The 15,659-nt window shown below is 42.7% G+C and overlaps 1 protein-coding gene across 1 annotated transcript; it reads left to right on the forward strand.

The window, feature by feature from the left end:
• The first annotated feature begins 629 nt into the window (after nt 1-629).
• On the forward strand, nt 630-11,288 carry PRKRA (protein activator of interferon induced protein kinase EIF2AK2). Its single transcript, XM_033167373.1, has 8 exons — nt 630-924; nt 2,648-2,817; nt 3,203-3,284; nt 5,234-5,312; nt 6,431-6,548; nt 7,928-8,025; nt 8,917-9,091; nt 11,094-11,288. Exons 1-8 carry the CDS (start codon nt 761-763, stop codon nt 11,249-11,251), a joined length of 1,044 nt encoding a protein of 347 aa, XP_033023264.1. The 5' UTR covers nt 630-760; the 3' UTR covers nt 11,252-11,288.
• Nucleotides 11,289-15,659: the final 4,371 nt, after the last annotated feature.

Consider the following 15,659-nt stretch of genomic DNA (forward strand, 5'->3'; position numbering starts at 1 on the left):
TCTTCCACAGTGTGGACATTGGTTTCCGGGCAGGAGCCAATCAGTGTGAGGGTTTGCCAAGTGTGTTTTCCTCTTGCGTTTCTCCCTTGCGCCCTGAGTTCGAGTGTCTTCAAAGCCCATGACACCTTTGGTAAAGGCTGTTCTCCAATTGGAGCGCTCGCAGGCAAGTGTTTCCCAATTGTTGGTGTTTATACTACATTGTTTTAGATTTGCCATGAGACACCAGCATTATGCTTTCCATTTTTAAGTTAGGAATAGAGCAGTTGCTTTGGAAGACGATAGTCAGGCATCCGCACAACATGACCAGTCCAAAGAAGTTGATGTCGAAGAATCATTTTGCTTCTCAATATACTCTAGTTGGCCTGTGTTATTTTCTCCTGCCGACAGGGGACCCACTTAAGGACTCCATACCGGCTCTTGGATACCCCATAAGGGAAAAGGGAGCAGGTTCCCCCCCATAACAATAGGACGTCCCTATTTTCATAGGAGAAATGTTGGAGGGTATGTTAACAGGAACCCCTGAGCTAGAACATGTCCATTGTGACAACTGAAGCACCCGCGCACCGGCGGGGCCATTTCCAGGCTTCCTTTGGGGGTCGCGGGAGTCCGCCCCCTCAGCGCCCCTCTTTCTCTATCACAGACCCACTGAGGCGAGCTGCTCTCTCGCCTCTGCGCCGCTTGCAGCCTCCCGGGCGGCTCCTCCCCTCAAACTGGCCCCCGGAACCACACGTGACACGCGAGAAGGGGCCGTACTAAAGGGATGCTTCCCGGCCAGGAAGAGATGATGGAGGAGGCGGCGGCGGCGAGCAGCATGGCTCTGCCTCAGCCTGCCCCTTGCCCGGCTATCCTATGCCAAGAAGGGGGGCTGCCGGGCACGGAGCAGCGGAACTGCCCAGTGGTGGTGGAGAAACTGAAAACCGTCAGGTGACGTGCGAGGGGTGGGGTGGGTAAGGGGCTTTTTATATGGCGGGTGGGGGTGGGGGGCGTGCGCGGAGCATTTTGGGTCACCGCCACCCGCGCACACGCCGCTCTCGGTAAGGAGGCACGCGGGGGGGGGGCAACCGTCGGCGGCGGGAAACGGCGCCCGCGTGCGCGTGGATTCGGGTTGGAACGTGGGGGGGAGGGGTCAGAAGCACCCGCGCGCGCACGTAGCAGCAGGCAGCGTGAATGGCGCTACTGTGTGTGAGGCTGCACCCAGTTACCTGGAAGTAAACCCGCCTGTGTGTGTGCGCGCAAGAAAAAAACAGACGCTACACTCAGTTACCTGGAAGTAAACCCGTGTGTGTGTGTAAGAGAAAAAACAGATGCTACACTCAGTTACCTGGAAGTAAACCCGTGTGTGTGTGTGCGCGCAAGAGAAAAACAGACGCTACACTCAGTTACCTGGAAGTAAACCCGTGTGTGTGTGTAAGAGAAAAACAGACGCTACACTCAGTTACCTGGAAGTAAACCCGTGTGTGTGTGTAAGAGAAAAAACAGATGCTACACTCAGTTACCTGGAAGTAAACCCGTGTGTGTGTGTGCGCGCAAGAGAAAAACAGACGCTACACTCAGTTACCTGGAAGTAAACCCGTGTGTGTGTGTAAGAGAAAAACAGATGCTACACTCAGTTACCTGGAAGTAAACCCGTGTGTGTGTGTGTGTGTAAGAGAAAAACGGATGCTACACTCAGTTACCCTATGTGCAGCGACACTTAGGATGATTTCCCAGATTAGAAAGGGGGAATGCATGTATATGTCTTTATTACATGTTGTGCTTTTTGAATGCTACTGGTTATCTGTCACTGATTCCTTTCTCTTGATTTTTCCTTGCTTGTCCCAAATAAAATATTATCTTTAAAAAAAAAACCACTCCTCAATCCTAGAGCAGAATCTGCCTGTCAAATGGTTGAATTTGTACATTTTTAAATTTGCTCTTGTATGTAGGCTACACTGCCCTGCAATATTTATAGGTGACACAGCATAAAGTGGAGAGGGAAGGAGTAGCTCAGAACTGGAGTAGATAAGGCATTGCTAGTCTCCGATCAGATCTCCCATTTCTTTATTTTTATGTGGAAAGCTATCACAGGAGAGTGGGGGGTGGCATTTAGATCGGGGCCATGTTGTTGTGGGGGGAGGGGCTAAACTATTTTATACAACATGATTGCATAGAGATGGGCGATCTTATCTCACAAATCTTCAACATTTCAGCACCAAATTTGAGAGTGAGGAAAATGAAAGTGTAAGTTTTATGTTTCTTTAGATCTGCTAAAGAAAAAAAAAACCTGAAATTAAGAAGATAGCATTCTCCAAGGCATGTGGAGAGACCAATAATATAATCTGACAACTGGTTCTGTGCATAGCCTGTTTTGTGGACAAAAGCACTGTGGAAGAAGTGCTAGTCGCTCACGCTTCCTCTTCTCCCCGCTCTAGTGCAATATCCAAAGCGTGGAGTCTCACATGTCTGGTAACATTTCCTTATAACTGTCCACAGGTTACTCATTATCATGAATACAACACAGAAGCAGGCTTCATTATCTCCAGATTGTACCTCTGAGTTTGATAAATGAAAGATACAGCATATTTTCGAAAGCAGTATTTTAACGCACTGAATGTGATTTCCTCCTTTCTCAAATATTCATTAAAAAATAATTCTACTTTGTAAACAGCTTGGAGGAAATCATTACATCGAAACCGGGGAAAACACCAATTCAGCTGTTACATGAATATGGCACAAAGGCTAATCTCAATCCTGTATATGACTTTGAAAAAGCTGAGGGGCAAGTGCATATGCCAGTCTTCACCTATAAAGTCACTATGGGTGACATAACTGCAACAGGTTTGTACATTTTGATAGGATAGCCCTGTTTATGGAAGTTTTTAAAGTTTGATCTTTTATCGTGTTTTTAATATTCTCTTGAGAGCTGCCCAGAGTGGCTGAGGAAACCCAGCCTGATGGGCGGGGTATTAAAAATAATAAATTATTATTATCATCATTATTTAGAAACAAGCCACATTTTTCCCCCATTGTGCTTGCTTGCACTGGCAAGATACAATAAAACAGGACATCTTGCCTTTGTGGGAAAAGTATCCAAACAGGTCTGTACACTCTTCATGTTATCAAGAAACAAAAAATGGATATTTCAGAACGAAACATTCAGACTGCTGGATTTTCATAGCTTACTGTTCAGAACACTCACATATTTTTGTTCTTATTAATTCAGGAGAGGGTCCGAGCAAGAAAATTGCAAAACACAAAGCTGCAGAAGCTGCCCTGAACATTTTGAAAGGCAATTCAAATATTTGGTGAGTCGGTTTTGATCATTGTGACACAGTGTTGTTGCCGAATGGGACCTGCTGGAAAATTTTGGAAGAGAGCTTTAGAAATATTTTAAAAATGAAGGCTATGATGCTTAACATACTTAATTTGGAGATAGGTTTATAAAAAGCAGTGGGAAATGGGGCCAAATTATGTGATCACATCTAAGATGGGTGGTTACTTCACTGCTTAATATATATGTGGTAAAATAGTATTTTAACAAAGCTGTTACATTGTTGTTCATTTCCTAAAAACCTCTTTTCTTGCTTTTTTGTGGAAGTGATAAAATAGCAGTTTTTACCAAATCGTGTCACAATTTCTGTCACCTTTCATGTAACTGTAAGTTAGTTATGACTCAAAGGGTTTCTTTATTTAACAAGCTGTAGTTTTATAACTCAGACCTATTTTCAGTCTTTGTTAGTCTCATGTGTACAAAATTGTAAATGTTATCAGTACAAAAAGATAGTCAATTGTTGTCCTGAGCTCCTTTGAGAAGAAAGGTGGGAGGAAAAAGTTAATAAATAAATAGAATAAAATCTTTGCTACTTTTTCATTTTACCATTCAATCTTTTTTTTTTAATTTTCATTTAATTTATAGCATGTATCATGCTTTTCCTTCCCAAGAGAAGCACTAAGCTGCTAACAGCCAAAGGGGAAAAAAAATCAGTTAACATAAGTTATGGGAAAATAAAACAAAGTGTAGAACAGCCTTATCACCAAAAGACAATCTGTGAATATTTTAATAAAACAGATCAGTACAGTGGACCCTCCGAATACAAATTAAATTTGTTCCGGGGGTCCGTCCGCAACCTGAAAAGTCCGTAGGCAGAGGCACCGTTTCTGCGCACTTGCGTGGCGCCATTGAGCGCTTTTGCGCATGCGGCGAAACCCGGAAGTATACACTTCCAGGTTTGCCGTGTTCGTTACCTGAAAGTTACGTATCCAGAGCGGTACGTAACTAGAGGGTCCACTGTAATTATTAATACAAAGATAAGTCAAAGGCTGGTGTGCTCTGGTCCATGGGGTCACGAAGAGTCGGACACAACTAAACGACTTAAACAACAGCAAAGTCAAAGCCACATTCAGGTTAGAGCAGTATCAACAATACTGTTAAATCTTTAACAAAGGTCTTCATAGAATCACGGTCTATGGAAGGGACCACAGTCATCTAGTCCAACCCCCTACAATTCAGGAATCTTTTGTGCAATGTCGGGCTCAAGCCCACGGCCCTGAGATTTAAGAGTCTCGTGCTCTACCAGCTGAGCTATCCCTCCCTTCTGGCCTTATTTATAGAATCATAGTGTTTTCTTGAAGATTGATTTTGTAGTTTCCTTCCTTATTCCATGACAAATTTTGGCAAGATGACACCTTCAGATAACTGTAGGTTACAGCAGATGTCACTCGCTCCATGCTGCTTTTGAAACTCCTTGGCTTGGCTTCAGAGTGCCTTGCATGAGTACAAAGGCACTTCTCATTGCACGAGGCGTCCCTGCCAAATTCTTCTCATTTCCCCACCCCACAGCAGGGCCCCTCCATGCCCTGTCCCATGCTGTTCTGGAGGGTCCCTCATCCCTCAAGGACAATTTTTGAGAGTACATGAGACTTATGTCTGGGGAGGAGCCACGAAAAACTCCTTCTTGCCAGCGGAATTCTGCCTGCTTTTTCCTGGATCCAGACCTTTGAACTTAAAAAAGCAGCTTGGGAGGAAACACAGGAAACTGCCTGTGGGGAACAAAACCCTCCACATGTGCAAACATAGACACAACTCAGACATAAAAAAGTATGTCAGCTTTCTTTACTTTAAACATTTTTAGAGGTAGTCTTAATGAGGCAGTCTCATATTAAAATGTAGAATGTGCTTGGGACTGAATCCTGATTTGTTAGCAAAATGATGCCTGAAACTGCTAGTTTTCAAGTTAACTCTTGTTTCTTTTAGCATTTCTGTGCCAGACTACTTAACCCCCGAACGTCTCAATCAAGCACCAAATCAGTCCAATCCTATTGGATCATTGCAGGTAAGTTGCAACGACATTTAAAATGTACCATATTCGGAATTTCTTTGTCTTTATTTTTTTTAAAAAAAAATCACATTACATTATGATTTATTTATTTATTCAACTTATACACCACCCTATACCCGGAGGCCTCAGGGCAGTTCACATGACCACAACACATAAAATCAAACCAAAATTAGTAACTCCCCCCCCCCCAAAAAAAAGCCACATTCTAAAATGGTGTTGGATGTCAATAAGAGCAACCAAAGGCCAGATTACAAAGGATTTTTTTTTTTGCCTGGCGCATAAAGGTGTATAATGAAGGCGCTAGGCGAATTTCCCTGGGGAGAGCCTTCCATAGACCGGGAGTCACTGCAGAAAAGGTCCTGTTCTCATGTTGCCATCCTCCATACCTCTCATGGAGGAGGCACAGGAAGAAGGGCCTCAGAAGATGATCTCAGGGTCCGGGTAGGCTCACATAGAAAGAGGCAGAACTTTATATACCTTTTGGTTTTTTAGAGGTCGAAGTCGTTCTACACTAAGTTACAAATTATCTTTAGATCCTTATGTATGTAACATCATTGTCTCCTTATTTTCTGATGACAGAAAGCAACCCAGGCAGTCAGGAGCAGGTAGCTCAACCGAGGAAGGAGAAGAGAGTTCCTATACCCTCAGGGAAGAATGGCGAGTAAGCAACAAAAAGCAAAGCATAGTGATTACAGAATGGGTGGTGAAGAGAAAAGAAAGGATTGGTTGGTTTGTCAGGTTTTCTCATACACACTGTGTGCAAAGCTCACAGCTCACCACTGTGATGATATATATAAGATGGAAAGCTTTTCTTTGGGCAGAGTAGTGACCAATGAAAGCAAAACTTACTCTCACATCACTGAAATAGATTGCTTTCATTGGGCTGCTGCTCTGACACAATGAAACGCGCTGGTCTTGGAAGTCCCCTCAGCTCTGTCCTGGATTGAGATGTAGAAGGATACATGCAGTGTAAAGCAAAACGTACATCAAAATTTTGCTTTCCAAGTTAACACTGAAGTAATCACGATAAATAAACCTGTTCTGAATAGATACCTGGCTGTTGTTTTGAGGCAAGATCAGAAAATGGTCCTCTTGTTTCCCTTCTTCCCTAGGAGCTAGCTATTCAGAAGGGTTGGAGACTTCCTGAGTACTCACTGGCACAGGAGACAGGGCCGCTCCATAAGAGAGAGTTTACAATGACTTGCAGAATAGAAACATTTGTAGAAACAGGTATGTGCTTATTTTTTCCTCCTCGGCACAGAACATAGCAAAACCTGAATTCAACCACAGGATTAATTATGCAAAGAAATCCCACTAATCTTTCTCTTTTTGATCATTTTTAAAAATTGTATCTTATATAATTCTCTCTTTCAAGCTGCCTTGAGGACTTTATAACTTGAAAGTCAGGATAAGTGCCTTGGCAGAGCATTCCTACTTGTGGGAGTGTCCTAAGGTGGAGGGGCCAACAAATCCTGGCAGGGTGGATGGAGGGGGTGCTTTTTTATTTCTGCCACTCTGCCCCCCCCCCCGAAAAACATCAGTACACCATCTCCCAATGTGCCCTGTTTTGGATTCCTACTGGAGCACCAACAGCCTAATGATAGAAATCTCCATAGGGCTAAACAAGTTATTGTTTCTCACCTAACCTGATACATGTACCTGTAAGAGCACAGGTGGCAGAAGACTCTGCATGCCTTCTCTGTCTCCATTCTGCCTTCTGTTGCTGCTTAAAGGTAAAGGGACCCCTGATGGTTAGGTCCAGTCACGGGGTTGCGGCGCTCATCTCGCTTTATTGGCCGAGGGAGCCAGTGTACAGCTTCCAGGTCATGTGGCCAGCATGACTAAGCCGCTTCTGGCGAACCAGAGCAGCACACAGAAACACCGTTTACCTTCCTGCCGGAGCGGTACCTATTTATCTACTTGCACTTTGATGTGCTTTCGAACTACTAGGTTGGCAGGAGCAGGGACCGAGCAACAGGAGCTCACCCCGTCGCGGGGATTCGAACTGCCGACCTTCTGATCGGCAAGCCTTAGGCTCTGTGGTTTAGACCACAGTGCCACCCGCGTCCCTGTTGCTGCTTAGTCAGGCTAAACAAGGTCTGGAAGGGGGAAGGAATCGCCTGTGGACATCTGTATACAGGTAGGCACTGCACCCATTTGGGAAAGATTTTTAATTAATAGGAGCCACTTGGGGCAAAAAAAATCCTCTTTCTGTCCCTCCTCCATCAAAACATTTTGTGGGCAAACTAGAGCCCTAGTAAGTCTGGTTCAAATTTGGCCCTGTAGTCAGGTCCACTTTCAGTATCCCCTTCTCTTTCTACCCTCTCATCTCTGTGCCCTCTCAGCGTTCTCCTGTTGTGATGCAGAAACTCACACCTGGCAATGGCTAGAGATGATCTCCCAAGTTAATAATTAACATACGTAAACTTAACAGGTGGAACTATCAGAACAAAACATACAGGGGAGTTTCAGAAGGATGGCTGAGTTGATGGGTGTGTAGTCCATGACTTGCAGGCTGTTTGTCCAGTTTCGGTTTTCTAGCATGAATGTATCTTAATCTGGGTTTCTCTGCTTGTTTTAATCCTTCTTGCTTTTGTTTTCTTACAAAGGGATTGGGACTTCTAAAAAATTAGCAAAGCGAAACGCCGCTGAGAAACTACTTGATAAATTTCATAATTTTTCTGGAGACAATATCACTATTTCTTTAGTAAGTAATTCATTTATGTTTATAGCAACTGCTTAGCTATTCAAACTTAACAATGCAATCATTCATTTTCATTCATTTTCCAGCTCATACTAAGGCACTATAGTTAAATATACACAGGCAAGCTAGATTCCCCCTCGCCCTGTTATCTTCCACGTTCTTCATCTAGGCTACAACTTCTCTGTCTTCTCTCCCACTCTTTCTTTCTTTCTTTCTTTCTTTCTTTCTTTCTTTCTTTCTGGTTTGTCTTAATAGCCTAAGGATGCAGCTTAGGAAATGAACTGCATGGAACCTAGTTCAGAGCAAACAAGCATTCATTGAGCTACACAGCTGTTTCTAAAGTCTAATATATTTTCAAATGCACAAACAACGTACATCTTCCAATTTCTATATCATTTAACTCTTGGGAGTTAAGCTTTTAAGTCTTCTAAAAAATTGCCAGCTATCAGCTCACTATCAAATGCAGCAGTTTGCTTCACAGTGATGGTTGTGCCTTTCTTCAGGTGGCTTGTATTTAACATGGAGTTTATACAGGAATGGAAACAGCCTCAGCTGCTTAATTTCTGCTCTTCAGGCTTTTGTTAATGCCGCAGTAGAGCAAGCAGTAAAATGTAGCCCCTGTAGGTGAAATTGTTGACACTCACAGTTCAGAGTTGTGTTAAAAATAAGAATGCTTATGGAAAACATAGGCCCCTGTAGTACAGACCAAGAAAATCTTGGAGAAGCCATATTAAAGCAAGTTTTTAACAAGTGTGGAATACTTGGGTAGAACAGTGTGATATGAGAGCTTGGTATTTGTTTAATACTTATACAAGGGGAGTGGAATGACCACATTTAAAGATGTTGGGTGATGGTTTTAAACCACAAAGTCTAAATGCCCTTAATTTGTTTCAGGTAAAAGAACAGAGTGTTAATTTGGGGTGTACATGGAGCACCTTAAGGAACTCTTCTGGAGAAAAAATTACATTGCTGAAAATAAGTCCACTCAGTATTCCTAATACAGATTATGTTCATCTTCTTGGAGAACTTGCAGAAGAGCAAGGTTTTAATACAAAATACTTGAATATAGGTAAGAACCATTGGGTGACAATGGGCGAGATGCACCCTCTTTTCTTAGTATCTTTTTTCCCAACACAGGCCAGGCAGAACCAAGTTTCCAATGAAGTGTGTACCAAAAAGGGACGGGAATATGAAATGTCCATTTTCTTCCAGCATTAACATGAACATAATTATCTGTGGATCATTAGTACTAATAGCAGCCAGAGAACACACTTTCATCACATTTTGTCTAATACAGTGGTACCTCGGGTTATAAACGCTTCAGGTTACATACGCTTCAGGTTACAAACTCCGCTAACCCAGAAATAACGCTTCAGGATAAGAACAGAAATCGTGCTCTGGCGGTGCAGCGGCAGTGGGAGGCCCCATTAGCTAAAGTGGTGCTTCAGGTTAAGAACCGTTTCAGGTTAAGAACGGACCTCCGGAACGAATTAAGTACTTAACCAGAGGTACCACTGTAATTAAAAGATGCACACAGTCTTACTGCTAACATTTGGAACATTACATTTGCTAAAAGCGTGCAGTATGTAAATGGTGTTGCTGTTTTCAGGGATATGTGTGCTAAACTTGCTGTTTATGGTTAGTGCTTTGACAAAATAATTCACATAGGTCACAAACGAAGAACCTGAGCAAGAATTTAGGGCTGTCAAGTGATGGAACTGTATCTGGAAATAATTACTGCATCGAAGTGTAGTTCATAAATCCAGTTATATGCAGAATTATGAAATTTATACAAATCACATATTGGATCCAGACTTTGTCCTGCCAAAATGAAAAATTAATCATGGTTTAGTCCCATTGATTTCTGTGGGAAACTAAATTAATTTAGGTCCTGCCCTCTGTGTCTGTGCAGGTGGCAAGGCTACCCAAGTGCTACCATTTGACATATGCCATGTTCAGCAAGTGTAAATTGTGCAGCTACTCATGCAATTATTCACGTGTAAAGTTCAGTGACTGTAGAGTGTGTACACAGTAGCTGAGCTGCACAAATAAACAAGTGTACACACTTTACCACAAACACTTGTACATATGCTGTGACAGATTGTGTCTATGCCCAGTGTAATGTGAACAAACCTGTAGAGTCGTGCCTTGAATCTCAAATGCCTTGGCTCCCGAACAAATTGGCCCCTGAATGATCGAAACCCAGGAGTGAGTGTTTCGGTTTTTGAACGTTCTTTTGGAAGCTGAACGTTCGCTGGGGCTTCCGTGGCTTCCAATTGGCTGCAGGAACTTCCTGCAGCCAATCAGAAGCCACACTTTGGTTCCTCAATGTTTTGGAAGTCGAATGGACTTCTGGAACGAATTCCATTCGACTTCCAAAGTACGACTGTATAGGTAAATAGAATCTTTGTGTTGAGCCAGAGCAGGTTGGGAGAGATGGTTTCCTACATATTACAGTCATATATCCTTTTATGTGACACCATCTTGATTATCGTATTTTTCCGTGTATAAGACTAGGTTTGTTTACTCAAAAATAACGTTTAAAAAGTGGGGGCATCTTATTGGGTATGTGTGATGGATGATTGATTGCAGCTGCGAGCTGCAGGTTGTGACTGGCGATTTGTAGTGTGATTGGTGGCTGTGGCAAGGGTTTTTTGTATTGGAAATGGGTGTTTGATTGGTTGCTGCTTCAAGGCTGCGGAGGATTAGCTATCGCTGTGGCAATTGTTATTGCTATTTACTTTTGCTGTTGGTGATCGGTCAAGAGGCTTGTAGCAGACGCAAGCGATCGTTAGCGAGCGGCATGAGTGATTGCAACCACCAGGTTAGTGATTTACTGCATTCCCCCTCAAAAAAAGCTCAACAACTCCAGTCCTCCCCCCCCATAAAGCTCAACAACTGTGGGCCATTTTCTGAAATTGGAGTCCCCCAAACAAGGGGGGGGGGTATACGCAGGAAAAGTACGGTACTTTTCATTCACAATGTCGGGGAAAGAGAATTAGTGTAGTTGGTGTTTTCAAAAATTAGTGGCATAATATTCCACTAACCAGCACCTGTGTTTGTACTTTCAGAGGAGCTGAGTGTGAATGGACAATACCAATGTCTTGCAGAACTTTCAACTCATCCAATCACAGTTTGTCATGGGACTGGAATCTCCTGGGGCAATGCCCACAATGATGCCGCTCACAATGCACTACAGTATTTAAAGATCATGGCTGGACAGAAATAAGATTCAAGGAAAAGGGAAATATTTAAGGACATATCCATCCAAGCCGAATAGTTTCCAGATCATTGGAGCTGTTTTTTTTTTAAGTCACATCACAAAATCCACGCACATGTATACAATTATGCATTATAAGGAAACAAATCAATCACCGCAATTATGTTAATTATCTGGAAGTCCAGATACCACCACAGCCACAGGCGTGGAATGAGATACAGAATTCACCTTTCCAGAATCTGATGAATGAGAATCCTTGGAGCCAAGCCCAAGCAAGCTTTGCTCTGAATGAGCAGTCGCCCCTCAAACTGCAGCCACATGTCCAATCCTCCCATTTGCTCCATATTCTAGTTCAGTAAAACTTATGACATGACATTGCAGGGAGGAAAGAGGAATCTATGATGTCATGACATGAGGTAAGTTCTAGTGGGTGTAATGGGGGGGGAGGAACTAGAGGTGTGGCTACCATTTTTTGTTGGCAACCACATTTAGAATAAGGTCTACCTTGATCCTTGGAAATGGCTTCCTGTGGTCAGGAACAGGGCTTGCAATCTCAACATGCTCTTTCCCTCCAAACCATCCCTATATGTCAGGGGTCAGCAACCTTTTCCAGCCGTGGGCCGGTCCACCGTCCCTCAGACCATGTGGTGGGCCGGACTATATTTTGAAGGGGGGGAATGAACGAATTCCTACACCCCACAGATAACCCAGAGATGCATTTTAAATAAAAGGACACATTCTACTCATCTAAAACATGCTGATTCCCGGACCGTCCGTGGGCTGGATTGAGAAGGCGATTGGGCCGCATCCGGCCCATGGGCCTTAGGTTGCATACCCCTCCTATATGTTGATTTCTGTTTAACACTGCATGACTCATTTATACTTCATTTCGTGACACAATATCCAATCCTCGGGAGTAGGAAAGTTTTAGAATCGGATATGAAGTGTGTGTGACAGAAAAGCTTCATCTTCATGATTTGTTCTGAATACAGCAACTTCCATTTTTTCCCCGGTTGTTGAATTAGGGGTGGAGTTTGGCACAGAATTGTGGAACTGTTGTCTTTACTGTACCAAGTTTTAGTATCACAAAGTAGCTTTGAGCCTACACTACATATATACTGAAGCTTAAAGGCTCCTTTGTGAATACGTATGTATATGGGATCTTAAAACCAAAGTATCTGAAGTGCTCCAGTGCTTTGAAAAGCTTTATGTTATGGCCATGGGATATTATTCATTTTCCTGTGTGGATTTTTCTCTCATTGTGTGAACTGTGGCGTTTTTAAACCTATGGTTTGAAGATTGAATTTTTACTGAAATAATGACTCTATTATCACTGCCCTTTTTCATAAGGCTCCTATAAGAATTGGTCATTCTTTAATAAATTCTTTTAAAGAATAATTCAAAAAAGTTTTTATGTTACTATTTAGGCATGTATTCTGTATATTTAGAGGAGAGGCAGGGGCTCGCTATGTAAATTGGTCATAGCAAATTAAGACAGAGCATCTTTTCTAGAGATGATCACAATGGCCTGCTAGCAGTTAATACACGTTTTGCACATAAAGTTAACCATGCACTAGTGGATTTGAATACAAAAGCCTATATGCACATTGTTCTCATGGGAAAGACAGTGTAATTGTGATGGTCACGTTCAGCCTGCTCTACTAGACAGTTTGCATTTTTGCTAAGGTTGGTTCTGAAAGCCATTGGGCAATGGAGTGGAGGTGTCCCACTGAGCTGAAGCTGCTATAGAATTCAAGGTGACCAGCTTGATTCAAGTGGAACAGTTCCTTCCTTCTGCAGGCTGATTGCGCCTCCCAAGAGGCCTTCAGACCTCATTGAAACAACTGGAGAAGAGGAGGCCCTGGGTGTTTTTAGCAGGGATGTCCAACAGGCCGATCGCGATCTACTGTTAGATCCCCGATCGTTTTTGGTAGATCACAGTCGATCTCTGACTCCCTTTCTTTAGGGTCGCTAAAACGGACTCCTGCCCCGGCCCTTCGCCCCGCCCTCCATTGTTGTTTTATCTCTGGAAGGGAAGACGGAGCTTTCTCTGTGCTGCTGTTTTCATCCATAGCGATCTTTTTGTGAGTGACTTTACCCCTTTGTCCCTTGCCTTTAACCCCCCCAAAAGGTTTTTTAACCCCTAAAAAGGGGGCTTTTCCCCTACCCAGAAAAGCTCTAAAACTTTGAGCTGAACCCCTAAAAAACGGGGCTTTCCTCCCTAAAAAAAAAAAGCTCAACATCACTGCCGGTTTTTAATTCTGAAAGTAGATCCACAGTCTCTTGAGAGTTGGCCATCCCTGTTTTATAGGGACTGTAACAGCTGTGGAGTCTCTGAATCTTCCTGCTAAGAATAGTTCCCATGGTGATGCAAAACCCCAAGTGCATGTGCAGGAACACCCAAGGCCACGAAGCCTGGAGAGGTCCAGCGCTTGAGATCTTTGCTCTCAAAAGGAAGAGCTGGTACAGCTGTTGCCCAGGACATGGCAATTGAAAGATTGCATTGACTATTATTATAAACAGAAAATGAGTTCTACTCATGCAAGCAGTCACTATTGCCTTTCAAGAGTTCCTGTTTCCCACATTACACTGGCTATTCATGTTGATCATTGTGAGTCCAGTTGTGTGTCGATAATGCCAGCTGCCATGTGCCTGCACCAGCTTTTTTTGAGAGGGAAGAATTGCATTATCGGATATTAGTACAGAGTGCCCAGCTCTGACATTACATAATCTGTATTCAACACATCATAATTTGTATGAGAGCCTACACTGCTCTACTAGGAAAGAACCAGCGTTGACTCAGTTAGTAGGGCTGCCAAACATCTGGGAATTAAGCAGGAAAATAGCGTCTGGGCAGATTTTTGACAATGTCCAGAAAACGCGGACATATGGCAAGGGAGGTTAAAAGCTTAGATTTTGGGGGGAGATGTTCACAAAAAAGCTCAACAACTTCAAGAGAGAGTAAAAACTTTCACTTTTGGGAATATGGCAACTCTGTCAGTTATCTATGTGAACCAGTGTTCATTCAATATGCAATAAAGGTGCTGTGGGATTAAAGTAGCGCTGGTTTGAAAAAGGCTTGACTTTTGATAAATTTCCTATACTTACAGAATTACTTCTTTGTAAGAATAGCACACATACCTTTCTGACAGACAACATTATCTTATTTGAAGATTTCATTTTGGCTATTTCTGCTCAAATATTGCAGCAAAGTATTAAGTGCATAGTAGTTCAATTTCATGCTCCTGGGGACTTTTCCTGGCATCATTTAGCTGGTGGAAACCAGCAAGATAAAACTTGACCTTCAGTCACATATATGCATATACAGTAGTACCTCTAGTTACAAACTTAATTAGTTCCGGAGGTCCATTCTTAACCTGAAACTGTTCTTAACTAGAGGCGTGCTTTCCCTAAAAAGCACTGTTCTTAACTAGAGGCCCAGCCACACGATTTCCATTCTCATCCTGGGGCAAAGTTCTCAACTCGAGGTAACTCTTCCAGGTCAGCGGAGTTTGTAACCTGAAGCATTTGTAACCTGAGGTGTTTTGTAACTCGAGGTACCACTGTACTGGTAAATTGAATATTTGGCCTTAGTTGAGACAAGAAGCACTCTTCAAAGTTTCTTGCCATTCTTTAGTCTTGCATAGACAACTAAGATAATGCCTAAGTTGAAATCCGTGATAGTAGCTCTATAAAATTATTAACTTTCACCTCTAGGTAGTGAGGCCTAGGGGTGAAAGAGGGTTTACGAACCACAGATAATCTGGGGGGGAGGGGGTGATATATGGCATCACAATTTTTGCCAAGATTAGTTTTATCTACTTCAGAAAATTACCCCCCTCCCCCCGGAAATAAAATGAAATAAAAAACCATGTGAGATATATCTAAATATCACATCCCAAAGAAATCCTGTTGATTTCAGAAACGGCAGTGCAAAAGCTTTGTGAGGTTGCAAACAGCTAATTTCTGCAAGACGATTTAGGTAACTGCTGTATAAACAGTAAACAAAAATGTGCTGAAAGTTACAAAACCATACTCATTTAAATATTAAGAACAACCACCTTATGTATGTGCAAATCGGACACAAGTCTCAACAGCTTTGAATGGGCCTTGCAGGTGAAGAGTGTATAGAACTGCAATTTAAACTGTCCTATCAAAAGTTGTGAAACAAATTGAAGCCTACCATGCGATTCTGCTAACTTCTGCTATTCAGTTTGGAAAGTTGTTTGTCTGCTATGCATTTGGACACCTCTTATGATTGTAACCAAATTTTGCACGATGGTTCCTGAGATCAAGGAGCAGGTTTTCATCTCTTGTCGCCACCGGATGCCATTTTGAATCAAGATAACATGCAGAACCTTTCAAAAGTGTGGATTTTAACCATTGGGGTTTTTTTTGGTTTTCTTCTTAGAAATCC

This window comes from Lacerta agilis, chromosome 1, assembly GCF_009819535.1.
Source record: "Lacerta agilis isolate rLacAgi1 chromosome 1, rLacAgi1.pri, whole genome shotgun sequence".
Taxonomy (NCBI): domain Eukaryota; kingdom Metazoa; phylum Chordata; class Lepidosauria; order Squamata; family Lacertidae; genus Lacerta; species Lacerta agilis.